At 39.1% G+C, this 26,281-nt stretch overlaps 1 protein-coding gene and 1 long non-coding RNA gene across 3 annotated transcripts in view; one reads left to right on the top strand and one right to left on the bottom strand.

Annotated features, from left to right (window-relative positions):
* The window catches only part of ARSB (arylsulfatase B), a 96,410-nt gene that overhangs the window by 42,019 nt on the left and 28,110 nt on the right, over positions 1-26,281 (bottom strand). For both annotated transcript variants that reach the window (XM_039544884.1, XM_039544883.1), the window contains exon 5: positions 2,082-2,325. In XM_039544884.1, coding sequence (XP_039400818.1) covers positions 2,082-2,325 — 244 coding nt within the window. The remainder of the gene's footprint in view (positions 1-2,081; positions 2,326-26,281) is intronic.
* On the top strand, positions 3,489-6,317 carry LOC120408213. Its single transcript, XR_005600521.1, has 3 exons — positions 3,489-3,579; positions 4,681-4,737; positions 5,891-6,317. It is a non-coding gene; the product is annotated as an uncharacterized LOC120408213 (long non-coding RNA).

Genomic DNA, 26,281 nt, shown 5'->3' with positions numbered 1-26,281 from the left:
AATGACCTGGACTCAATTACACTTTTTCCACCTTTTGTGTAGAGTACAGCAATGCAGTATACTTGGGCATGAAGCCATCAGCCCTTGGGAAACTTCAAAGGGTACAGAATGCTGCAGCACATCTCCTCTGCAACACAGGCTACTGTGAGCACATCAGACCTGTCCTGTACTTTCTACACTGGTTTCCCATAGAATATCTAGTCAATTGCGAGGTCTTGGGCCTTATCCTCAAGTCCTTAATGGCCTGGGGCCAGCATATCTAAAAGATTCCCTAATAGTGGTAGACAATGGAATAATGGTAGACAACGGAACTCTTGACTCAATGAAACCTTCAACCGTAAGGCAGATGGCAGAGCTTCTTGGAGACCAATCTGAGACTGGCAAACTCACAGAAACTAAAGACCATCATAAACCTTCACATCTTCAGCTCCAAGTGCAAGGTGCATTTTTTTGACCTATCCATAACATATACCTATGCTGCCCACACAATTTTTCCCCTTGGGAGAGGGAAAAAGATAGAACCACATGTGACAGGTGGTAGTCACGTTGCTTAACACGCTACTGGAATGCACTCAGATACCATATGATGACTACAGTTTAAGAACCTGTATCAAATAGAATAGGATCAGTTGCATTAATTAGAATTTTACCAAAAAAGATGTTGAAGATGAGCAAATGTGCCCCAAGTGCTGATGTCAGTATCAAATCTACCTCAAGGACCTTGTCTTGATGGGAAAAAGGGATGCATTTATCAGTCATGTTAGCTCTTGAATGTTAGCTTACCATGACTGAAAAGTACCACCAAGGTGCAAACTAACATGTTTCAATGTGTGTTAGCTGGCTATGTTGTATCTCGGTGGTGGAGGCTGTTAAAGTTGCAACATGTGGGAAGTGGGGAGGTATTAATAGGAAAAGGAGCTCACCTTTAGTTTTAACAATCTCAATTTGTTGGGGAGACATCTATATAGTTTCTGTTTTATAATTTCTGTTATTGAAATACAATACCCACACACAGAGTCCCCCATAATACTGAAAGGCTTTTACCAAAATTACTAGTTGGACCAAAAACTTTAAGCATTATAAACAATAACTAATACACAAAGCATTAAACCTGCAATGTTTGGTCTGTAGGAATTAGAAAGTCCAGCCTCTGCTTTAATTGTAGCACTATTTTATCTTGCTATATAGCTAGCATATTGAATGGTCCTTAAGTGACTTAAAACTATATTCAAATATCACTGAAATGAAGCCACTCCTTAGAAGGGAGGGAATGGAATTTAGGCAGCTACCTAGCACATAGCATGCTTCATAGAAGTGTAGAAGGGAGGAATAAAGGAATTTAGACCAAGATCACCAGGAAAACCCTAACTCTTGCAAAAAGTGCCAAGGACTTTTAATACATGCAGAAACTCAGATTCTGAGAGCTCCATAACCCATGTGTGGTAGGATAAACCTCAGGGAATTTCATCTTTGGAAGAACAAAGGACTGAATAAACATTTAGCAAGAGCTAATTCTATATTCATAGAGTTTGAGGACAGAAGGGACAATTCTATCATCCTGTCTGACCTCCTGTATATCACAGGCCATTAAATTTCACCCAGTTACCCCAGTGTTGAGACCAATACCTTGTCTATGACTAAAGTGCAATGTCCAGAAAGGCATCCAGTCTTGATTTGAAGACACCAGCAGATGGAGAATCCACCATTTCAATTGGTAGTTTGTTCTAATTGTTAATCACCCTCATTGTTAAAAATGTGTAACTAATCTATTCTCTTCCATTCTATTCAGGTTATCATGCTACATCTGTCATCATGGCATCTGAGCACACCTTCCAGAGATGAATTAAGTAACGTTACTGACATCTTTCATTTATGGTGCTTTCTTCATTCCTGTTCTCCTCCTGGAGGAAAAATGTGTATGGATTTACACCTATCCTTTTATTTAGCAAATTACTTTTTTTTCAATCTTATTCAGGATCAAATATGTGTCTCGGTTTCTCCCAATTTCAGGTCTGTTGCTCTTGCTGATAAAAGTCTTATCTTAGCAGGATTCTGACACAGTTATTTGAAATGCAAGTTACCTGATAGTTTTCCACACATCAAAGCCATCCAGAGGCTTAGTGCTGTTTATATGTCCCCCAGCAAGATTTACTAGAGTCGGCAGCCAGTCAGAGATGTGGATCAATTCATGACTTTCTACTCCCCTCTGTTTCAGTAAAGGACTTGCAACAAATCCTACTCCTCTCACTCCTCCTTCCCAGAGTGTCCACTTTCTTCCTCTTAGAGGCCAGTTATTTCCACCTCCCAAAGTCTGTCCTCCATTATCTGAAATTACAGGTAAGCAAAATAAATGATTTTTAAGACAAGTATTTTATAATGTGTTCATTTTAAACAAATTTACATAACACAGGGATATCACAATCACTACATAATGCTAAATTCTACCAACAACTTCAGTTACATACACTACTACTCAATATTTTATGTGATGCTTTGCATCTTCAAAGCATATTACAAATATTAGCTAAAACCCTCACATAATCTTGCAGGAGTTACCTATTCAAATGTGAACAAAAACATAACGTGGCAGGAGAAGAGAGTGAATATTACTTTCAGGTGCAAAAAAGCTTACCAACATTTATAACAGTGGGTGAGTGAGTTTTACTTTTTTTAGGTCTACAGGTTTATGTAACTAAACTTGACCTACAAGGAAACATACTCATGTCAGTTTCTTTCCACTATTTTCAGGGCACCTGTGTTAGATGAACCAGAACTATTTTCAAAAATTTTAAAGATACACAAAGCAAAGCGTTTTTTTTTTCCTCCTCAAGCCTTTTAATCTACTGCCTGCTTTAGTTTTAACTATAATTGTATGATGTGATTAAAAACCAGGAATGGAAACAACTGTGGGAGCAAATGAACAAGAAGGTACTGCATCTGATAAACCAGAGAAGACAGCCTTACTATCCTCAGAATGAAACCAAATGATCTCATTCCTATGTAATTAACTAGGGATCAGTGTAAATTCCTGCTGTAGACACACAATCAATTTAACCTGAGCAAGAAGGGGGATTTTCTTTGCTAAGGGATAAAGGGACTTTATCTGTATGACATCTCAAAGGTGGATACAAAGAGTAAAGTTTATTGAATTCTTCAATCTGATCCTACAATAAATAAAATAAACTTTAAAAATAATAATGTACATTTTTATTGCACTTTTCATCCCAAAATGCTTCAGAGACTGAGAAATAAAACACTGCTGAAAGGCAGCCATTTGTTTTTTGGAGGGTGGCAGCCAAGCAGGAAACTAGTATGCAAACTGGCAGCCTAAGTTAGGCCCTTAAATCCATATTTAGGTACTTAAAGAAATGGCCCAATATTTCAAAAGAGCAAAGCATTTTGTGGCCCTCACTGACTTAAAAAGAAACTACTGGGTGCTCAGCACTTTTTGAACAATCAAACCACTTATTTAAGTGCTTGAATATGGATTATGGGCTCCCAGCTAAAATCCTTGCCCTCACATCCACACAAAGAAGACAAGAAGATATTAGCTTTTATGGAATCAAAGATCTCCACACAGTAAGTACATGTAACTCAACTTATCACCCTTTATAAGGGCCAAGGGATGAATCTTTGGGATTTGAACTGTGGTTTCAGGGAGACTAGAGGGCAACAAAAATGATTAGGGGGTTGGAGCACATGACTTATGAGGAGGCTGAGGGAACTGGGATTATTTAGTCTGCAGAAGAGAAGAATTGAGGGGGGATTCTGCTGCTTTCAACTACCTGAAAGGGGATTCCAGAGAGGATGGATCTAGACTGTTCTCAGTGGTACCAGATGACAGAACAAGGAGTAATGGTCTCAAGTTGCAGTGGGAGAGGTTTGGGTTGGATATTAGGAAAAACTTTTTCACTAGGAGGGTGGTGAAGCACTGGAATGGGTTACCTAGAGAGGTGGTGGAATCTCCTTCCTTCGTGGTTTTTAAGGCTTGGCTTGACAAAGCCCTGGCTGGGATGATTTCGTTAGGGATTGGTCCTGCTTTGAGCAAGGAGTTGGACTAGATGACCTCCTGAGGTCCCTTCCAACCCTGATATTCTATGATTCTATTCTATGATATAAATCACTGATTTTAATTATGATTTAAATCAGCAAGCAGGAAACCTTGCTTTGAATAATTGATTTTAATATGTCTAGTACTTTGTTATTTTCCTAAAGAAAGGTTGATAACCATTAAAACATTTTGATTTGCAACTAAATGTAGCCTTTGCGCTTAGTTTAGTGTTTCTTTTTGTTAACCAGGAGGGTATACTATATCTATATACATTTATTTAAATAACTATGTAGCTAAGGCACTACTTCTTTCACGATATTGCTGAAATTTCAGATTCTGCAATATTAGGCTTCTTCCGCAATTTTGATCTTAATTAGCTTATTTTGCACAGTCCACAATTTTGCAAATATTTTGAACATGCAATTAGTACTGCACTGACATTCAGTGCCTGTAAAATGTACAAGACTAACCTGACTGGACTCAATTTCTACAGCACTTGTGTTAAGACTTTTATATTGTACAGGTCACTTTTTTTTTTAAATGAATGTAATATAGTGGCAGCAAAAATGTCTGGTTATCCAAAAAATTAGCAGGCATAACATAGTACTTGAGTGTTTATATCGTTACAGTATCCTGTCTTCTGACAGTAGCCAATACCAGGTGCCTCAGAGGGAATGAAAAAACAGGTAATCATCAAGTGATCCATCCTCTGTCACTCATTCCCAACTTCTGGCAAACAGTACAAAGTATAGGCTTTAACACAGGTTGTCAATTTTAAATTTAATTTTAAATAGGTTAATTCTAAAAAAACCCCACCTATTTAAAATTTAAGAGAATCCTTTTTTAAAACCATTTTTTATATACCCTCAGTATACCAGAATGGATGAAAGTTGCTATTGGGTCAACACACACATTGGCCATCCTCCTCAATAAGAGACCAACAAGTATATTTCAGTGGTGGTTCATATTTCTACACTGTCTCCCTATCCAATTCCAGACCAATTTCAAAGACTGTGCTCTGTTCCTTAAAGCACTCAGTGGTTTAGGACCCTATCAGTCACCACCTCTTACCGTGACTCATCCTGACACGTTCGCTCACTTTGGGGCTGGGCATTCACAATGGAAGGCCTTCAGCTACAGAATTCTCGGCCATTGGAGATCAAGACAAGCCTTAGCAATGCCACATTTAGAGTCTAGTTTAAGACCCCTATCTTTGCACAAGACTTTCAACAATAAAGATACTGCAGGATAGCTCGGTACGCTCTGGGAGACAAATAGACTTCCTACTTAAGAGAGTAGAACAAATAATGGAGGAGTACAGAGTGTGCGCTGTGTGCATTCCAAAATCGTAAGACAACATTTCTTGCTCCAAAGAGCTTCCCATTTCAAAGGGTAAAAATAAAGTGAGGATCAAGAGGAGACAGGTGGGGATAAAACAGAAGAATGGTCATGATGTTAGCTGACACATGTAGTTCTACTTTTGATGGGATTTTTCTTTTCGAGCTGAAGGGTTTTCCAAATTCATTCCCTTCCTCCTTTGGTAGGATCAGAATCCTAGCATAACAGGTACATGCTTGGTTTTTCATACTCAACTTGTAATTTTCTTATTCTTCTTCACCACATGTTCAGTCACCCTAGAAAAAGGACCTGTAATATTTCAGTTTCCTTTAGACTTATCTCAAGAAACTCTTCTCTTGATCCCAGGATAGTGCAGTAGTTTTATACTCCCACCCAGGGCTTCCAGTTGCTCCCAGCTTTCTGTTTACTGCTGCTTTTACATTTTCAAGATGGATCATGTTTGGTTAGCATTTAACAGTCACATTATGTTTTCTTTACTAGGTCAGCACCTCTCTGCTTCCCACCAATACAGATAGAGGGACAGATGAAGTGAGCCCATTGCCAGACCTGACATTGTGACATTTATGTTACCGCATCAAAACACTGATGAAATTCTGCACGCTAGGGATCATCTAGGGACCATGGATCTGCCCTAAATCCATCCATATTTACAACCTACACATTTTGGTGCAGAGAGACTCAAAAAGTAATTAAATCCTCATTCAAATGTAGGACTTTCCTGTAACTGGCACTGCAGCTGACAGGAGGAATAATTTGTTAGCAACTGAAGTTACTATTGAAAATAATGATGGTGGTTTTGAAAAACCAAAACAGTAGAGAACTGCCAAAATATCGGTTTTGGGTGTGAGCAATTGGAATTTTCTACCCAATACTTTTATTTATTGGTGAAGCTTCCTAAACCTAATAAAACAGTAACGTTTGGAGGTAAATATTTTACATTTATGTGAGTACTATTAAAATATCCTAGTTATCAAAGGAAGAGTGTGATTGTGGTGGTGATTATACACTGAATGTTCACATATGTTTCAGGGCAACTTTTTACTGTATTTAGCCTTAAGTGTTAGTGATGCAAAGCCAGGGCATTACACAAAATACAGACTATATAAACACTGTGACTCACACTAGTCAACACTAATTCAACTTTTCCTCAACCAGATAAAAGAAAAACAGAGGGAGGATTCCTGCTGACCCAGCATTAGCAGGGCAGCACTGTAATGGAACTGGAAGCAGCAATATCTGCTTAATGTCACCAACAAAATAGATGGATACAGGGTAGAGAGCAAAAACAAGGGCAAAAGTGACAAAGCATTAGCTTTCTGGGTGCTTTTAAGAGACAGTGCACTGCAGTACTGTAGCTTTTATATAGCTTAGATGTGGATTACTGTGGCGGTCCATATCAATTCCTTGCTTAATGAGTGGGTGGATCGGCTTATGTGGCCTGCATCTTGCAGGAGGTCAGACTAGATGATCATAATGGTCCCTTCTGATCTTGAATTCTATGATTCTATGAATTAGAGATTATGTTATGTGTAATGGTCATATGCTACTAGGATCCTAGGAAAATGTGCCATTCCTGATGGAAAACAAAAGGGAAAAACATAAATAGAAACCAAGACTACTTAGTCAGCGGTAAGAAAAGGAGGTGGGGCCCACAGCTGTTATAGTTTTAACATTATATGTATCTATAATATAAAAGGAGACAAAATAGCTCCCTTCAGGCTGCAGCTGCTAGTCTCTCCTAAATGGACAGTATTACTTGTTCAAAAAAACATGCTGTGAAAGGTTTCAACAAAAGGGTGGAACCCACACTAGTTAGATCAGTGTTAACCAGGCAACTATAAGTAGTAGCTCCTGTGGAAGGGGTTGGACTCCTTTCTGAGGGCCAGGAATCTGGGTGGAAGACATCCCAGGTTTTACAAAGGTAGAGTCTATAGGCTTGAAACAGTCATGCCTTTTTTTTTTTTTAAATACTACATTTCTATAAAAATCCAGATGCTGGACTGCAAATGATACTTGAAGAACTGGCCACATTTGACAATTTTACATAAAGTTACATTAGCAAGGTTGTTGTAAACAATTTTATTTTGGCTTCTCAGTATGCATGTAACCACAGGATAACTACATCCTGACATACATTCCTGTGATCTGCCTGACCGTAGCTGTAGGAGACTAACCAATTTTTGCTTCAGAAGTATTCACATAGTCTTTTCTCCTCTAGAATATTTTTACAAGGATTTGCAAATTTGATCCAGAGTGAATATCTGCCATTACTGCAGCAAAAGCAATTCTCACTTCCAAAAACTACCTACCTCTTCAATGAAAAATTCACTGCAAAAATCAATACCAGATATGCCAGCATTGAAAATCTTCTCACAGCTCTATTCCTCTCTCCTCAATTGTACTAAGCAAGCAGAGTACTGACATTTTGAATACTAAATAATTTGAATATTACCCCAAAGGAAAATTGGAGGGAAGGCATGGCATATGCTTCTGTCACCTCTCATCTGCATGCCCAGATTACAAAATTAAAGGTTGGCAGGATGAAAAGCAAGGCTCCAGAACATGACATACCATAGAAAAAAAAGCCTGCAGAAGGGGGCCAAAAGTTAAACTGAAATTTTGGTGGCATTAATGCCATTAAGTTTGCCACAGCATGAGATCAGAGATCAGGGGCAGAGTTTGCCACCCAGGGATCCAGCTGGAGTTATAACTGTAATAATAATCTGCAGATTCTCAAGCTCCATGAGGTTTCGCTGAAGATTCTGGGGTATGGTTAGAAGCCCAGGGTCTCTTCATTACTTCTGGAGATCACACCATTCATCCAAGTCAGCATGGCTGTTCCTCCTCCCTCACAGGTCCCAAATCCTGTCAGGTGGTTTTCAAGGGTACATAGATGGGCGTTGGCATAAATATATCTTGACAGTGACAGCATCATCTTAGGGAAGCCTTTCAGTATTTTCAGAGGAATGATAATATGAAGAACAACTTTTTCCTGGCTACATGGCTTGCACAATCTACTACTCTTTCCTCCTGCCCCAAAGCCCATGGAACCCTGTTCATATGAATAACTTTCATGGAATGAATTGGGTAGGCAAAGAATCCATGTTGCCACAGCCTACCTTCCTCCCAACAGATTTTGGACACAAGCAGTAGTTTTTATTCCTCTCCTATATCATTGCCTTTGCAGGAAATACTGGGGAGGAAAGGGAGAAGGGTAACATAACCTTAGGATTCTCTATTTAGAATGTTAAGGTTGGTGGTGGGAGTTTTCTGTATTTGTTTTTAAAATACATTACACTTTTTTTTGTATTGACCAAGTGTAGGCTCAAACATTGAATGTCACTTTCATAAGGAAGCCCAGCACTTTCTTCTCCTGGTAAACAACTGTTCTTGTAATTAATATTCATACCAATTCATATTCACATGAGACTTTTTATCTCTATCAAAAGAAACATTTAATTGAATTTATAATTTGTAAATAGTCAATGTTTTGCTAGGGTTGTCAGAGGAATCAAATAAAACTGTATAGGCAGTTGTTTCTACCAAACTCTTCTCTAACATCTGTCAGATACTAAACATTCTGGCTGGTGCAGCATATATATTTAAGAGTAGGAGAGACATGTATAGCTAGTAAACAGTTTGATCAGTGTTTATCTCTGAAGAGTAGTGGGATGGTAAAAAAAAACCTAATGCCTGGAGCTAGCTGAATAAGCAATAATTTTGAGAAGCCTGTAAGAGAGTTTTATGTTTTCTATTTGCTGTTTATGTCAAAATATTACAAAAGAAACATTAAACTACATTGAAGTGGAGTATCAGTGACACAATGTGACCTTCCGATCACTATCCCTGTTAATCATAATCCACTGGCTTTCCTTATTCCCCAAGTAATCACAACTGGTGTTTGGATAGCACTTCTTAGGGGGCTGCCTTAAATTAATGCTCTGGGACAGAAGTATTGTTTTTTCCCCAAACTGCCTCTCAGAAAAGGTCAGAATGTTGTCTGCATTTCAACGGTGTATACCCACTTGACTTCAGCACATTTTACCTAGGACTCAAAGGGGCTAATTATAGTTTGGATTTTTAAAGGTAGAGATTACAATAAATCAGATTCAAAATGAAATAAGCAGTAAGCATAACATAGCTGGTGTTAAGAGTTAAGCTAGACAGACCCATCTTGGTTCAGTTGTAGTAAAGGTACAGCCTTACACATCTAGAAAGCACTATCCCTTTTTCTTCCCTCTGGCCCTTTTGACTGTGCAGCCTCACAATTCTTCTGGGTTTTCTCATGTCTTTATTTCTCATGGCCCTATTACACCTTTGAGCTCTTTTGATGTGCCTGGGTTATCATACCAGACACCCATGCCCAAAGTGACATTCCCAAGAATCGGTCCTCAAATTCATCCAGGATTGTATTCAAAAGCTATATTATGTAATTTCAGCTCCACTTTTCCTGTTCAACCTTTGCATCCTCTCACCCCCAAATAAACAGCCCCCTACCAAGCCTTTCTACTTTTTGTGCCCGTCTTACTGACCAGGCTTCAGCATGTAAATTGTCTTGATTAGAGGATTCACCCTTTGTAAAGATGCAAGGTTTATATAATTCATCAATTAACAATAATTCCCATTTGATATGAAATAGATTTATCTGTAACACATTAAGAACACAACAGCCATACTGGGTTAGACCAAAGGTCCATCTAGCCCAGTATCCTGTCTTCTGACCGGGGCCAATGTCAGGTGCCCCATAGGGAATGAACAGAACAGGTAATCATCAAGTGATCCATCCCCTGTTGCCCATTCCCATCCCTGCCCATCCTGGCTAATAGCCATTGATTGACCTATTCTCCAAGAATTTATCTAGTTATTTTTTGAACCCTGTTATAGTCTTGGCCTTCACAACATCCTCTGGCAAGGAGTTCCACAGGTTGACTGTGCGTTATGTGAAGAAATACTTCCTTTTGTTTTAAACCTGCTGCCTATTAATTTCATTTGGTAACCCCTAGTTCTTGTGTTATGAGAAGGAGTAAATAACACTTTCTTATTTACCTTCTCTGCACCAGTCATGATTTTATAGACCTCGATCATATCCCCCCTTAGTCATCTCTTTTCCAAGCTGAAAAGTCCCAGTTTTATTAATCTCTCCTCATATGGAAGCCATTCCACATCCCAATTATTTTTGTTGCCCTTTTCTGAATCTTTTCCAATTCCAATGTATCTTTTTTGAGATGGGGTGACCACATCTGCATGCAGTTGTCAGGGCTGAATCCCCACTCTGGCACTTTGAGTGCAGAAAGTGGGGGCCCGCAAGGATTTTAAAGACTAATACTTGCCACTTAAGGCTTGTATTACACTCCCAAGATTACAGCTTTTCTCTGACTTTGGCTTGGTAAACGCTGCCACCACTCAAATGCAAAAACCCTCTTTGAACCCAGGAAGGAGCACTTGGGAATTCCTCCCTGTGGGGTACCCTCAAACCCTTTCACTCCCCTCCAGGGAAGAGCTGAGAAAGAAAACAAAAGGAAATTAGCTGTTGCTACCAGCTAATCAAACAACATGCACAAACCTCTTAGGACACCAAAAATCAAATCCTGTTCTTAAACCAGGTAAATTTTATTAGAAACAAAAAGGAAGAAAATACATCTGGAACTTGGGCTTTTGCTAGATTTTAAAAGAGCAATTCCAAAATTTAAGTACCAAAAATAGCTTTCTTGGGGTCCAGCTTAAAAGTTACAAGCAAACAAAAGCACCTGGGGTTTAGCACAGAGGAGATCCACAAGCCAAAATAAAGAAATAAACCTGATCGCGTCTATTTAAACATTTTCTGTCCAATGATTTTTTTCTAGGTATGGCAGATGAATTTTTATACCTGGTTCAAGCCTTACACAGCATTCTTGCTTATAGCATTGCTGCTCCGTGTTTTCCGGAGAAGGAGACAACAGACAAGGAAAGTTTTTTTCCCCCATTTTAAAAAGTTCTAGCCTTCCCATTGGCTCTTTTGACTCCTTTCCCTTTACCTGGAGAATTTTGTTAACCCTTTACAAGTAAAAAAAAAAAAAAGCAGAGAACTGCCACCAAGAGGGATTTTACAACTAACTGGCTGGCTGGGTGTCCATAAAAGGGAGTTACCCCACTTCCCCCTTCATTTATAAAAGCAGTATTCAAGATGGGGTGTATCATGAATTTATATGGAGAGGCAATATAATATTTTCTGTATTGTTATCTATCCCTTTCTTAAGGATTCCCAACATTCTGTTCGCTTTTTTTTGACTGCCACTGCACATTGAGTGGATGTTTTCAGAGAACTATCCACAATGACTCCAAGATCACTTTCTTGAGTTGTAACAGCAAATAGAGACCCCATCATTTTGTATGTATAGTTGGGATTATGTTTTATAATGTGCATTACTTTGCATTTATCAGCATTAAATTTCATTTGCCATTTTGTTGCCCAGTCACCCAATTTTGAGAGATTCTTTCGTAGCTCTTTGCAGTCTGCTTGGGACTTATCTATCTTGAGTAGTTTTGTATCATCTGAAAATTCTGCCACCTCACCGTTTACTCCTTTTTCCAGATCATTTATGAATATGTTGAATAGGACTGGGCCCAGTACAGACCTCCAGGGGACACCACTATTTGCCTCTCTCCATTCTGAAAACTGACCATTTATTCCTATTCTTTGTTTACTATCTTTTACTGATCCAGGAGAGGACCTTTCTTCTTATCCCATGACAGCTTACTCTGCTTAAGAGCCTTTGGTGAGGGACCTTGTCAAAGGCTTTCTGAAAATCTAAATACAGTATATCCACTGGATTCCCCCTTGTCCACATACTTGTTGACCCTCTTAAAGAATTTTAGTAGATTGGTGAGGCATGATTTCCCTTTACAAAAACCATGTTGGCTCTTCCCCAATAAATTATGTTCATCTATGTGTCTGACAATTTTGTTCTTGACTATAGTTTCAACCAGTTTTCTAGGTACTGAAGTCAAGCTTACCAGCCTGTAATTGCCAGGATCACCTATGGAGCCCTTTTCAAAAATTGGCATCACATTAGCTATCCTCCAGTCATTTGGTACAGAAGCTGATTTAAATGATAGGTTACAAATCACATAGTTAATAGTTCTGCAATTTCACATTTAAGTTCCTTCAGAACTCTTGGGTGAATACCATCTGGTCCTGGTGACTTATTACTGTTTAGTTTAGCAATTTGTTCCCAAACCTCCTCTAATGACACCTCAATCTGGGACAGTTCTTCAGATTTGTCACCTAAAAAGAATGGCTCAGGTTTGGGAATCTCCCTCACATTCTCAGCCAAGACCACCGATGCAAAAAATTTATTTTGTTTCTCTGCAATAGCCTTATCATCCTTGAATGCTTTAGTACCTCGATCGTCCAGTGGCCCCACTGGTTGTTTAGCAGGCTTCCTGCTTCTGAGGTACCTAAAAAAAAATCTATTATTTTTTGAGTCTTTGGCTAGCTGTTCTTCAAATTCCTTTTTGGCCTTCCTAATTATATTTTTACACTTTATTTGCCAGAGTTTATGCTTCTTTTTTATTTTCTTTACTAAGATTTAACTGGTACTTTTTAAAGGATGCCTTTTTGTCTCTCACTGCTTCTTTTACTTTGTTGTTTAGCCACGGTGGCACTCTTACTATGTTTTTTAATTTGGGCTATTCATTTAAGTTGAGCCTCTATTATGGTGTCTTTAAAAAGTTTCCATGCAGCTTGCAGGGATTTCACTTTTGGCACTGTACCTTTTAATTTCTGTTTAACTAACTTCCTCGTTTTTGTGTAGTCCTCCTTTCTGAAATTAAATGCTACAGCGCTGAGCTGCTGTAGTGTTTTCCCCACCACAGGGATGTTAAATTTAATTATATTATGGTCACTATTACCAAGCAGTCCGCCTATATTCACCTCTTGGACCAGATCCTGTGCTCCACTTAGGACTAAATCAAGAATTGCCTCTCCTCTTGTGGGTTCTATGACTAGCTGCTCCAAGAAGCAGTCATTTAAGGTGTCAAGACACTTTATCTCTACATCTCATACCGAGGTGACATGTACCCAGTCAATATGGGGATATTATTACTGAGTGTTTTTATTTTTATAGCCTCTCTAATCTCCCACAGCATTTCACAGTCACTATTACCATGCTGGTCAGTAATTCCCTGCTGTTATATTCTTATTGTTAGAGACTGGACTTACTATCCATATAGATTCTATGCTTCAGTTTGGTTCATTTAAGATCTTTACTTCATTTGATTCTACACTTTCTTTCACATACAGCGACACTCCCCCACCAGCACAACCTGTTCTGTCCTTCCGATATATTTTGTACCCTTGTATTACTGTGCCCCATTGATTATCCTCATTCCACCAAGTTTCTGTGATGCCTATTATATCAATATCTTCATTTAATACGAGGCACTCTAGTTCACCCAACTTATTATTTAGACTTCCAGCATTTGTATATAATCACTTTACAAACTTGTCACTTTTTAGCTGTCTGCCATTATATGATGTAATTGAATGGGCCTCTTTCATTTAACAGTTTCTCATCAGATACTACCATCTTCCAGCCTCTCCTCCTTACTAGGCCATAGAGGATCTCCATTAATAGATCCTCCCCAAGGGATGTGTCTGTCCAAACCACATGCTTCTCCGCACCTGTCGGCTTTTCCCCAACCCTTAATTTAAAAACTGTTCTATGACCTTTTTAATTTTAAGTGCCAGCAATCTGGGTCCATTTTGGTTTAGGTAGAGCCCATCCTTCCTGTATAGGCTCCCCATTTCCCCAAAATTTCCCCGGTTCCTAATAAATCTGAACCCCTCCTCCCTACACCATTGTCTCATCCATGCATTGAGACCCTGCAGTTCTGCCTGTCTAACTGGCCCTGTGCATGGAACTGGAAGCATGGAGGTCCTGGGCTTCAATCTCTAACCTAGTAGCCTAAATTTGGTCTCCAGGACCTCTCTCCTATTCTTCCCTATGTCATTAGTACCTACATGTACCACGACCACTGGCTCCTCCCAGCACTACACACGTCTATCTAGATGTCTTGAGAGATCCGCAACCCTCACACCAGGCCCTTGATCTTCCTGAGTAGCCCCACTCCCTGGTTAAGGGTTGATGGGTGCTAAAGTGCTTATGGATCAAAGCCTCGTTAAACTCTCAGCCACATGGTATATTTCAGTCAAGCAGCAAGCACACCAAACACAAACACACACACTAAGGACAACAAACTTATCCCAAGGGTCATGTAATCGCTCCTCCTTCACCTGGAGAACTCCCTCGCAAAACTCTCCTGTTAGCCGCTCCTGTTTCCTAGCTCCCAAGATTCCATTCATAGATTCCAAGGCCTTTAGGCACCACTATCATCATGGCCACTGAACTTGGCCATAACACAGGCCTTAGAACTTCCCCAAAATTATTCCTAGAGCATTTTTTTAGAAAAACATCCAAACTTGATTTAAAAATAGTCGATGATGGAGAATCCACCATGAACCTTGATAAATTGTTCCAATGGTTAATTTCCCTCACCATTAAAAATGTCTCTCTTATTTGTAGTCTGAATTTGTCTAAATTCCGCATCCAGCCATTGGATCATGTTATATCTTTTCTCTGCTAGACAGAAGAGCCCATTACTAAATATTTGTACCTCAAATAGATACTTATAGACTGTAATCAAGTCACCCCTTAACCTTCTCTTTGTTATGCTAAAGAGATTGAGCTCTTTGAGTCTATCTAAGGCATGTTTTCTTCATCCTTTAAATCATTCTTATGGCTCCTCTCTGAACCCTCTCCAATTTATCAACATCCTTCTTGAATTGTGGGCACCAAAACTAGACAATATTCCAGAAGCAATCACACCCGTGCCAAATACAATGGTAAAATAAGCTCTCTAATCCTACTCAAGATTCCTGTGTTTATGCATCCTAGGATTGCATTAGTACTTTTGGCCACAGGCTCCCAATGGGAGCTTATGTTCTGCTAATTATTCACCATGACCTCCACATTTTTTTTTAAGTCACTGCTTCCCTGGACAGAGTTCCCCATGATGTAAGTATGGCCTACAATCTTTGTTACTAGTGGTATACATTTACATTTAGCTATTAATATGCATATTGTTTGCTTGCAACCTGCTTATCAAGTGATCCACATCGCTTTGTATCAGTGACCTGTCCTCTTCATTATTTACCACTCCCTCAATTTGGGGTCATCTCCAAGCCTTCTTAGTGATGATTTTATGTTCTCTTCATGATGATTTTATGTTTTCTTACAGGTCATTGATAAACAATGTTAATGAGTGTAGGGCCAAGAACTGATTCCTACAGGACCCCACTGGAAACATACCAGCTCAATGATGATTCCCAGCTTACATTTACATTTTGACAACTAGCAGTTAGCTAGTTTTTAAATCCATTTAATGTGTGCCCTGTTAATTTTATATTATTTTAGGTTTTTTTTAATCAAAATGTCATGAGGGACCAAGTCAAACACCTTACAGAAGTATAACATTAACACTATTATTTTTATCAACCAAACTCATAATCTCATAAAAAAAATCAAGTTAGTATGACAAGATCAATTTTCCATAAACACGTTTATTTGCATTAATTATCCTCCTCTAATTCTTTATTGAATTGAGTCCCGTATCATAGACTCAATCTCATAGATTTTAAGGCCAGAAGGGACCATCATGATCATCTAGTCTGACCTCCTGCACAACGCTGGCCACAGAACCTCACCCACCCACCCACTTCTGTAATAGATCCCTAATCTCTAGATAAATTACTGAAGCCCTCAAATCATGATTTCAAGACTTCCAGTTACACAGACTCAACCATTTACTCTAGTTTAAAACAAGCAACCCATGCTCCATACTGTCGAGGAAGGTGAAAAACCCCCCAGGATCTCTGCCAACCTGACCTGGGGGAAAATTCCTTCCCAATCCCAAATATGACAATCAATTGGACCCTGAGCATATCCGCATGACCCACCAGCCAGACAGTAGGGACAGAATCATCTGTAGTATCTCAGAGCCCTCTCTTTCTAGAGTCTCATCTCTGACTATTGGGGATATTTGCTAGTAGCAGTCCCAGACGGGCCACATGGCATTGTAGGTAGTCTCGTCATACCAACCCCTTCATAAACTTATCAAGCTCAGTCTTGAAGCCAGTTAGGTTTTTTGCCCCCACTGCTCTGCTTGGAAGGCTGTTCCAAAACTTCACTCCTCTGATGGTTAGAAAGCTGTGTCTAATTTCAAGCCTAAACTTGTTGATGGATAGTTTATACCCATTTGTTCTTGTGCCAGTATTGGTGCTTAACTTAAATAATTTCTCTTCCTCTCTGGTATTTATACCTCTAATGTATTTACACAAGAGTTAGCAGTGGTGATGCAAATTATGTCCATAAGAGCCCCTTTCATTTGGCTGTTTATTATATCTTCAGGCCAGGGCCAAATATATAAATTTACTAACAGTCTTTAGCATTTGTGGAATAAATGTGATCCAATTTTAAAAGAAGATATTTGAAGAATACAGAAAAATATAGTTGACCTCCTTAAGAAAAATGCTGCAGTTTTTACTGTCATAAAGGATCTAATTCACCAATCAACGTAAGTCTAGCTGCATGACTATTGTGTCCCCCAGATACAAAACACTCTGGAAAATGAACTTTTGGCAAAACACTGAAATAACTTAACTTACAAACAGAGTACATATGTTACACAATTTAAAAAAAAACTGAAGACAATAAGGCTAATAATACAGCATGGCCAAAATTTCAAAGCGTAGGCACCTACAGTTACGCAGCCAAATCCATTTGTGTGCCCAACTTGGGTGCCTAACTATGTATGCCAACCATTTATTTATATTTTATATATATATATGAGAATGTATGGAATAATTATATACACACAATAAGGAATAGCCAGTCATATACAATGTTGAAAGAAAGTTATTATTCTATTCAAAAGAATAAAATTACAGATGCCAAAAAGTTCCTTTAAAACCGAGCCACCTTAATATCCTATATAGGCAAAATAACACCACTGCATAAAGTGTTAACGTTTACAAATAATGAAACTTGAAAGCAGAGTAAGGAGAAAAATGTAGCCTTAGGTAGCAGGGACAATATAAACAACCACTCAGATATTGCAAACCTACTTACCAATAGTATAATGTATATCATACTTCAGCGCTTAAGAATAACGCATTTTAACTAGTCAGTCTAGATCAGATCTGCCCTAATATTTGTTGAGGGGGTTTAGGTTCAGTATTTTGTTTCAGGCTCATCTCCAGTTATAACAACTGGACTTGTGTTCTTTCTGACAAAAAATATTTCCTAGTCTCCTTACGGTATCCATGATGCTTATTTTCATACCCAGCATTCTAATACACACAATTTTCTCTTTTCACCTGTGCACCTCATTGAACCAATCTACAATTTAAAAACTGCTGAATTTTTCTGAGGTTGTCGTGGGTACAGAACACCTCCAGCCCTTGGAATTTCTCTTCATAAGCCCCTGCGATAAATTGATCCTGCACACATCTTTCTGATACAGAGACCATGCCAAATTCTGTTTGGAGGATTTGTCTAAAGCCCTGAAGTATTACAAAGATGTTTATTTTTCTTTATTTTATAATATGCATTCGGACATTTAATGTAGAAACAAATGAAAATGTCTTCAAAATACTGAAAGAAAATATAAATACCTTCTACTGCTGCTATTCCAGACACTAGAGAGCTGCTGACACACTAACACCATCAAATGCCTGTAATCCTGTACAAAATGTGTGTACACAGTGTTCAGTGAGGAAAATATGGTCAATAATAATTCATGTTGCTGGTTCCAGTTTCAGGGCTTTTGATGAACTGATTGTTTCTTCTTTTAACAAAGTGAGACGCCCTTATTTCCACTTCTATCTTAGGGAAAATAAATTGAGAAGACAGTTGCTCCCCTTTAAAATAAGGGGGGTTTGTAAATATTTATTCTGAACTAAATTTAAGTTTGAGTTTAGTTTTCGAGTGCAGCCTCCCTCTTTAAAAATATTCCTTTATATATGGACAGTAGATAGGAACAAGATAAAGTGATGCCTAGGTAGGATAGATAACTAGTAGCAAGTCATGAACCAGGGAGTACTGAATTTCAAGATTCAAAACTCTTAACTGCTAGAACTTGGTTGCTTTCTGGCACCTTTTTGGTGTTTTTATTCAGTTAAGGCATTTGGAAGTTTATTTTGAATCTTATATTTGGGTCTCTTCCTATGTTTACAGGAACACTGTGATTATTTTAGAACAGCATCTACTGGTATGTGAAACACATTAAGGGCCTAATTAGGATATGTATTTATAGCACCTTTATAAAGGGGAAAAAAAAAAACGGAAGTGAGGCCACTATTACTGTGCTTTTACAGATGCTATGCATGAGTATCAAGGAGCCAAGTCTATTAAGCATTTATACTTCCAGCTGCATGGAAAATACCTGTATCAGTGACTCAATCCTACTGTTTTTTCTTTTAAATCACAGCTGCAAGGTAAGAAGTCATGACCAAATGCTAACACATGTAAGAATCGGAACCAGCCTGAGACAGCTTTAGGTCTATAGCTACTGTCAATCATAGTAACGTATAACAGAAGTTGTGGGTTTTTTTTTGTTTTGTTTGGGTTTTTTTTGTTTTTTTTTTAAGTTGGGGAAAACCCAAAGCCTCAAGAAAAGTGACGGAGTTCTTGACCAGGCTACCACCCATACAAGAATATTGTGTCAATTTACTTCAGTTTCTTATTTTATTTAAAAAAAAATTCTGCTTTGGTCTAATACTTCTTTAAAACGAATATTACTTTGTTCCAAGGATATAGGGCTGCCAAACCCTCAACAGTCACATGTGAATGACAGGGACAAGTGACTTCATCTGTGCTTAGTTTCATAGTTTCATCCGCAAAAATTTTTCTTTTGTATATGCCTGGCACTCCCTTTTTGTAGTTTACTCAAGGTAGACTGCTGTGACTGTGTATTTTGTTGCTTATCTTACACAAAATAAACATAATCTGGAGCTAAATTAAGTGATTTACCATATCAGGATACAGCTGGGAAAGATTTTAAGAAAAAGCTCAATGTGAACAATAGCGCTATGAAGCTGAACAGCAGAGAGCACAGGAAGGCTGTGCAGACAACCTGGCAGACAGCTGTCAGCCACTCCAATAACAATTCCTGCAGCCAATGAAAACTGGCCAGCGTCTAAGCTCTCAAACCAGCCCAAAAACACCAACAATAAAAACAAGGAATTAAAAAGTTTAGTGTTAATCACAGAAGTGTCCCAGCCATAATTCAATGTTAGGAATATTTCAGCTGTTCTTTGCCCCTTAAGAGATAACAAGGAGGAACCACTGTGGTTTTAACATTGCCATTTCTTCACAAGATGGGCCAAAAGCTTGAGAAAAAAAAAGTGTAGGCACACGTATTGGTTTTATATAGCATGGACTATGATTTGATTCAGGCAATCAGAGATTTACATCTGTTTTTCGCATCACTTCTCTTCCTGCCTGGAGTGGTTAAATTTTTAACCATTTGGAGACTTAGTTACATCAGGAATTTCCTGGCTCAGTTGGCTAGTGGCAAGAGCCACACATCTATTGGTTCAAACAAGTTTAAATAAAACAACTTTTTATAAATACCAATCGTTTTAGAATACTGGATACAATCACGTTAACACAAGTTAATGTGTTACATTGCTTACTAGTTTAGAATCTGTGATCAAGGACTGCATCAGGTATTTATTATGACAGTGGCTCTCAGTCTTTCCAGACTACTGTACCCCTTTCAAGAGTCTGATTTTTCTTGCGTACCCTGGCTATTTCACCTCACTTAAAAACTACTTGCTTACAAAATGAAACATAAAAATACAAAAGTGTCATAACACACTATTACTGAAAAATTGCTCACTTTCTCATTTTTACCATATAATCAATTGAAATATAAATATCGTACTTACATTTCAGTGTGTAATATATTGAGCAGTATAAATAACTTACCATCTGTATGAAATTTTAGTTTGTACTGACTTTGCTAGTGCTTTTTATGTAGACTGTTGTAAAACTAGGCAAATATCTAGATGAGCTGATGTACCCCCCTGGAAGACCTCTACGTATGCCAAAGGGTACACGTACCCCTGGTTGAGAACCACTGCATTATAACACAATGGCAGAGCACACACTGTCTGCATATGAAAGTCTCACACAATTGATATTTGACACTTGCTATTTCCTTAATATTCTTTATTCTTCTAGCCATTACACCTGCCATCTAAGATCTTGTCCAGTTTAGGGGAAGATTGTGAAAAGTTGGCTAGAGACTGGACCCTCTTTATCCAAATGAGCAGTTGAGAATGTCAGTAGGAGTGCTGTGTTCATTACATATAGACAGCATACGTCCTTTTACACCTGACACTTTATTACATCCAAGTTAATGAGTAACAGGGCCAAGCTCTTAAATACACTTGTCAGACATTAAAAGGATTTTTATTCTGAAAACTATCATGTCGTCTAATCTGTAGAGACCTATTCAAGAACATGTCTACTCATGCTGCTTTGTTGAACTGCTCCCTCTCTTCTTGAGGATCTGCACTATGCCTTTTTGCCCTCACCCCTCCACTCCACTGAGATAGCTCAGTAAGGTCACCAATGACTTCTTGCCAGCCAAGTCCAAGATGCTTTCTCCAAACTCATTCTTCTCGACCTTTCTGCCACTTTCAACAACACTATCCTGTGCTCAATCTCCTTCAATTAATATCTAGAATCCACTGCAATGACTACAACGTATTTATTGTACTGGACACTTTTTCTAACTTCACCTATGCCACTAATTCTGCATTTATAATCAGCTGGAGGTACAAATGATAACATGTAGACACAGAGGTAATCTGTGGACACAATCAGGTAGTTTGACATTGATTTTCATCATTTACACCCCTAATTGATTGTGCCTGTAATCTGCCATATTAATAAAATCAAAGGCAGCTTTTAAGAAGTTTGGCTGGAAAATATTAACACTTGATAGAAAAGCATTCAACGGACATTATAATTCTGCACCTGCAGACTTTGTTGGCAAACCACACCATAGGGCAACACAGTTCCTTATTTAAGAACAGTTTGTACTTAAAACTGTTAAATGTGAAACCTTAAAAAGTGACAACTTAAATGTCAGCACGGTGAGCTATTTTACTGCTGCTCATTTTAACAAAAATCCTGCCTCTCAACTCTCACCAGACACCAAAAAGCTCCCACTACCCCTTACCCAGGAAACTATTCCTCCAACTTGTACAATTCATTACAATGCAGAAATGAATACAAAAATCTTTGGCACGTCCAAACTGTGTGAACTGCATAAAATACACTGAGGTTAATAACCAAACATGTTCATATTTAATTTGTTAAAAACTTCTATTTTAAAACTTAAATGAAGCTGCTGCATAATTTCCAGTTTGCGTGCCAAAGAATCCAGGAATCTTGTAACAGAATGTAGGGTCAGCTTCCACAGAATACATAAGGCTTTGGCACAAGAATAGGTACAGACAATATTACACAGGACAACAGTGTCCAAAGCCAAAGTAAAAAGTATTTGTTATTTAACTAGAAATGCGATGATAGAGAGGGAGATGCTCCTGTCACGGAGGACATATGAAAAATGTCCAGAGTGCCGGGAGACAGCAAAAGAATTAGAGAAGACTAGGTGAAATGTATGGAGGAAGAACAGAGATCTAGTTTGAGACAGAGCTGCAAATAGCCTAATGTAATGACAAGGAGCTATATGGGGGAATAGGGCGAAAATTAATATATCATTTCAATTATTAGTAACATGAAATGGCTTCTAGAAGCCCAACAGTTAGAGCTTTCCAATTCACACTCATGTCTATAGAGTCCAGCATGCAAGACTTCTCTGCCACTCCAAGCCTCCTCTTCCCTGTTCATTGCTGTCAACTCAATTGATCAATTGCTCCAATGAACTCTCTCCCCTCTATGCCTAGCTATTTTGCCCACTTCTCTTAGTGACAAATCCATTCCAGAAAGCCCAAACCTTGGCTCACTCGCATCATCGGTTTCCTCTGGGTATTCAGGTATTAAAGGTTTGGGTCCAATACAGATGGTCTGCAACAGAGTTTGTGGTGATCTGCCTTTTCTTAAGGCTTGTCTATGTAGGCTAAAGAAAAGTGAGCAGTCAATTTCAAAATCTTGGTACAGCTTCCTGTAGCATAGCATTAAAAAAACAAAAAAAACAAAAACCCACAACCTTTCTGTTCTTACAGGTAAAACTCCAAGTCCTAAGGATCTCCTCATCTGCATTATTGAATCTTCCTCCTCCTCTCTGGCCCCTCATTTCAGCACTTATCCATCCAATCATATCACTGCACTCTTTAAATATCTCCACAGGTGCCTCTTTTCCCACCACATCAAGTTCAAGTTTGTCTTTGCCTTTAACTCCCTGAACACAGAATAAATAGAAATGTTGGCCTGGAAGGGACTTTGAGGGGCCATCTACTCCAGCCTCCTCACCCCCAACCCCACCCCCGTGCTGAGGCAGGACCATGTATACCTAGACCATCCTTGATGGGTGTTTGTCTAGCCTGTTCTTTAAAACCTCCAATGATGGGATTTCTAAGTCTCCCTTGGAAGCTTATTCTAGTACTTAACTATCCTTATTAGATATTAGGGAAAATTTTCTAACCTAAATAACCCTTTCTGCAGATTAAGCTCATTACTTTTTGTCCTACCTTTAGTCAACATTGAAACTCCCTTATCATATTTGAAAACTATCAGGTTCCCTCCTCAGTCTTGTTTCCTCAAGACTAAACATTCCCAGGTTTGTTTGGTTTTTAAACCATTCCTCATAGGTCGGGTTTTCTAAGCCTTTCATTATTTTTGTTGCTGTCCTCTGGACTCCAATTTATCCACATCTTTCTTAAAATTGTAATTCCCAAAACTGGATGCAGTACTCCAGCTGAGGCCTCACCAGTGTCAAGTAGGCCAGAATTACCATGTCATATGACACACCTGATAATACAACCCAGAATATTATCTTTTTTCCCAATTGCATCACATTGTTGGCTTATATTCAATTTATGATCCACTATAATCTCCAGAACCTCTATAGTAGTATTATCACAATTATTCTCCATTTTGTAATTGTGCATTTGATTTTTTCCTTTTTAAGGGGTAGTACTTTGCACTTGTCTTCACAGAATTTCATCTTGTGGATTTCAGAGCCAGTCTCCAGTTTGTCAAGGTCATTTTGGAATTCTAATCCTGTCCTGACATAAGTCTTCCCCTCCCTATTTGACTTGGTCTCTTATTGTGTTGTTCTTTATCACCTCAGCTCTACCAATGACCTGCAACATTTTGTTTTTCTTTCCCACAACCATCTCTCTGCACTTTTTCACAGTTACCTATATATATATATGCAATGCCAATCCTGGTCTGCAAAGTCACTATCCTCACCTTACTGAAATATCTCCTCAAGTCCCAGTTCTTAAGCAACACACAACAATCTTAGCTGGCTTGTTTTGTATTATTTGGGGGGGAGGGTGTTGGTGGTGAGGGGGTTCAATTCTTTATTCCATCATGCTGTGCACTAGATCTACTGAGTAATTAAGCAATTTTATTTACATTGCACTTATCCTTCCTCACAAGTCTCCCACTGTTTCCCCAACATTCATTCCTATCAATCCTTTTCTATCATGTCTGAAGGTAGCTTGTAGGGTCTTCAGCCCAGGGATCATGTTTTTATCTGTATTGTGATGGACCTAGCACACTTCAGGGTGCTGTAATTAATAATCATAATGATCAGTGACCAAGAACTACACAGCCTGCTCTACCTTGGTGATTTAATTAAAATACATTAATTTTAAGGAACATTGGAATTGCCATACAGTGAGATTTGTGGCCCGTTTTATCTAGTATCCTGTTTCCAACAGCAGCCAAAACCAAATGCTTCAGAGGAAAGTGGAAGAAGCTCTATAGTGGTCAATCACGCAATAAGCTATCCATAGGGGAAGTCTCCTAAGAGAATGATTTACAACTTGCAGCATGAAAGAAATAGCCCTTCCAAACTTTTTATTAAATTAGAGAATTCTAACAAGATCAGAGTTAAAAACCAATTGAGAAATTTACATGATTCAAAAGTAATTTTTTATTAGTACAGTAGTAATAAATTAATTATAATTAGGAATAAATGTGTCACTGTTGCCTGCAAGTCTTTTTAGAATCAGAATCTGAAAAAATGTATTGCTGTTTTTGCATTGTGTCTAGCACATCTATATTCTGACATGCTGAATAAGTTCCATCTTACTCATACTAAGGGTGACTTCTAAATCTTATTGCTGAAGGTGAAAAACGTGTTAAAATTAAGCCACTTGCAAACAGACAGATTTATAATATACCGTATACAGAAATATCATTGGCAAGGGGAAGGAGAGTATGAAGTGATATATCTGCTGAATTTTCATTTTTAAGGATTCTTAAGTTTCTTCTATATCAAATGGTTTCTTCTGTCACACCATCAAAATTCATAAGGCCATTCTGGGCATTTCTTCTAATTCTGGAGCATTCACATACCATTGAATTTTTAAATAGATGTACCAACAAGAGCCACATTGTCTCTATACTTAAATAGGTACCAAAAAATGGGAAAGGAGAGAGAAAAGATAAAAGCCAAGAGTCCAGGGCCAGTGCAACCCATTAGGCGACCTAGGCGGTCGCCTAGGGCACTACCATTTGGGGGGCGGCATTTCGGGTCCTTCAGTGGCGACCGCGGCAGCTGGATCTTTGGCCGCCCCGGTCGTCGTCGGCATTTAGGCGGAGGGAGCTGGGGGGCGCAGGAAGGGCCGCCTGCAGCAAGTAAGGGGGGGGGCGGCACGCAGGGGAACTCCCCGCACCAGCTCACCTCTGCTCCACCTCCTCCCCTGAGTACACCACCCCGCTCTGCTTCTCTCCCTCCCAGGCTTGCGGCACCAAACAGCTGATTGGCGCCACAAGCCTGGGAGGTGGGAGAAGTGGAGCGGTGACGGCATGCTCGGGGAGGGGGCGGAGCAGAGATAAGCTGGGACGGAGAGCTGCCGCACGGCTCCCCGGGCCGGGAGCTGCTGCGGGGGGGCCACCTCAGGGGGGGAGCTGCCGCAGGGGGGGCACCTGAGAGTGGAGGGGGAGACGGAGAGCTGCCACAGGGCTCGGAGAGGGGGAGGGCGCAAGATGGAAGTTTCACCTAGGGCACAAAACATCCTTACACCCGCCCTGCAAGAGTCAGTAGGGAATCTGGTAATTTGTTTTTCAGGCATCAGTGACCCAAGTGACAGCTTCAACTTCTTACTAATTCTTGATGCAGAGCAGACAATATTACAGGCTTCTTTCCTAAATGGTGGAATTTTGCCTCCAACTCTATCAACCAGTGAGGACAAGGACATTCCACTTATTCTCAAAGTGGAGTTGCTTGGAATAGTGATATTTTTCCAATGTATAAGAGGTCTCAGTTAACTGCTAGTCAATAGTTAATGAATTACAAAGGAAGTCTGCAACATATAAAACTTTAAAAGCCATTCAACATTTTTATTCCCACTATTAATCTGTAAACTATAATCTAGTATTTCTCCCTGCTTTCAGTGTTTCATTGGAGAAGCCTAAACTCTTCCATAAGGATACTTAACTTTTTCGGGATCTGAGCTCATGATTTCAAATCAAGCTATTCTGAGAACATTTATACTGGAGTGACAGATTTAAAAAACAAAATGTAAGTTTTGGACCGGAAGTGGCCCGTGGGGCCGTGGGTTGAGAACCACTGTTCTAGGACCTGATACTAGTCTAGAACCGTAGGCTAGTCTGTAGGACA

The sequence above is a fragment of the Mauremys reevesii genome, linkage group 6 (genome assembly GCF_016161935.1).
Source record: "Mauremys reevesii isolate NIE-2019 linkage group 6, ASM1616193v1, whole genome shotgun sequence".
Classification (NCBI taxonomy): domain Eukaryota; kingdom Metazoa; phylum Chordata; order Testudines; family Geoemydidae; genus Mauremys; species Mauremys reevesii.
Note: the sequence above shows the minus strand (reverse complement) of the source record. Positions and strands in the feature narration are given on the sequence as shown.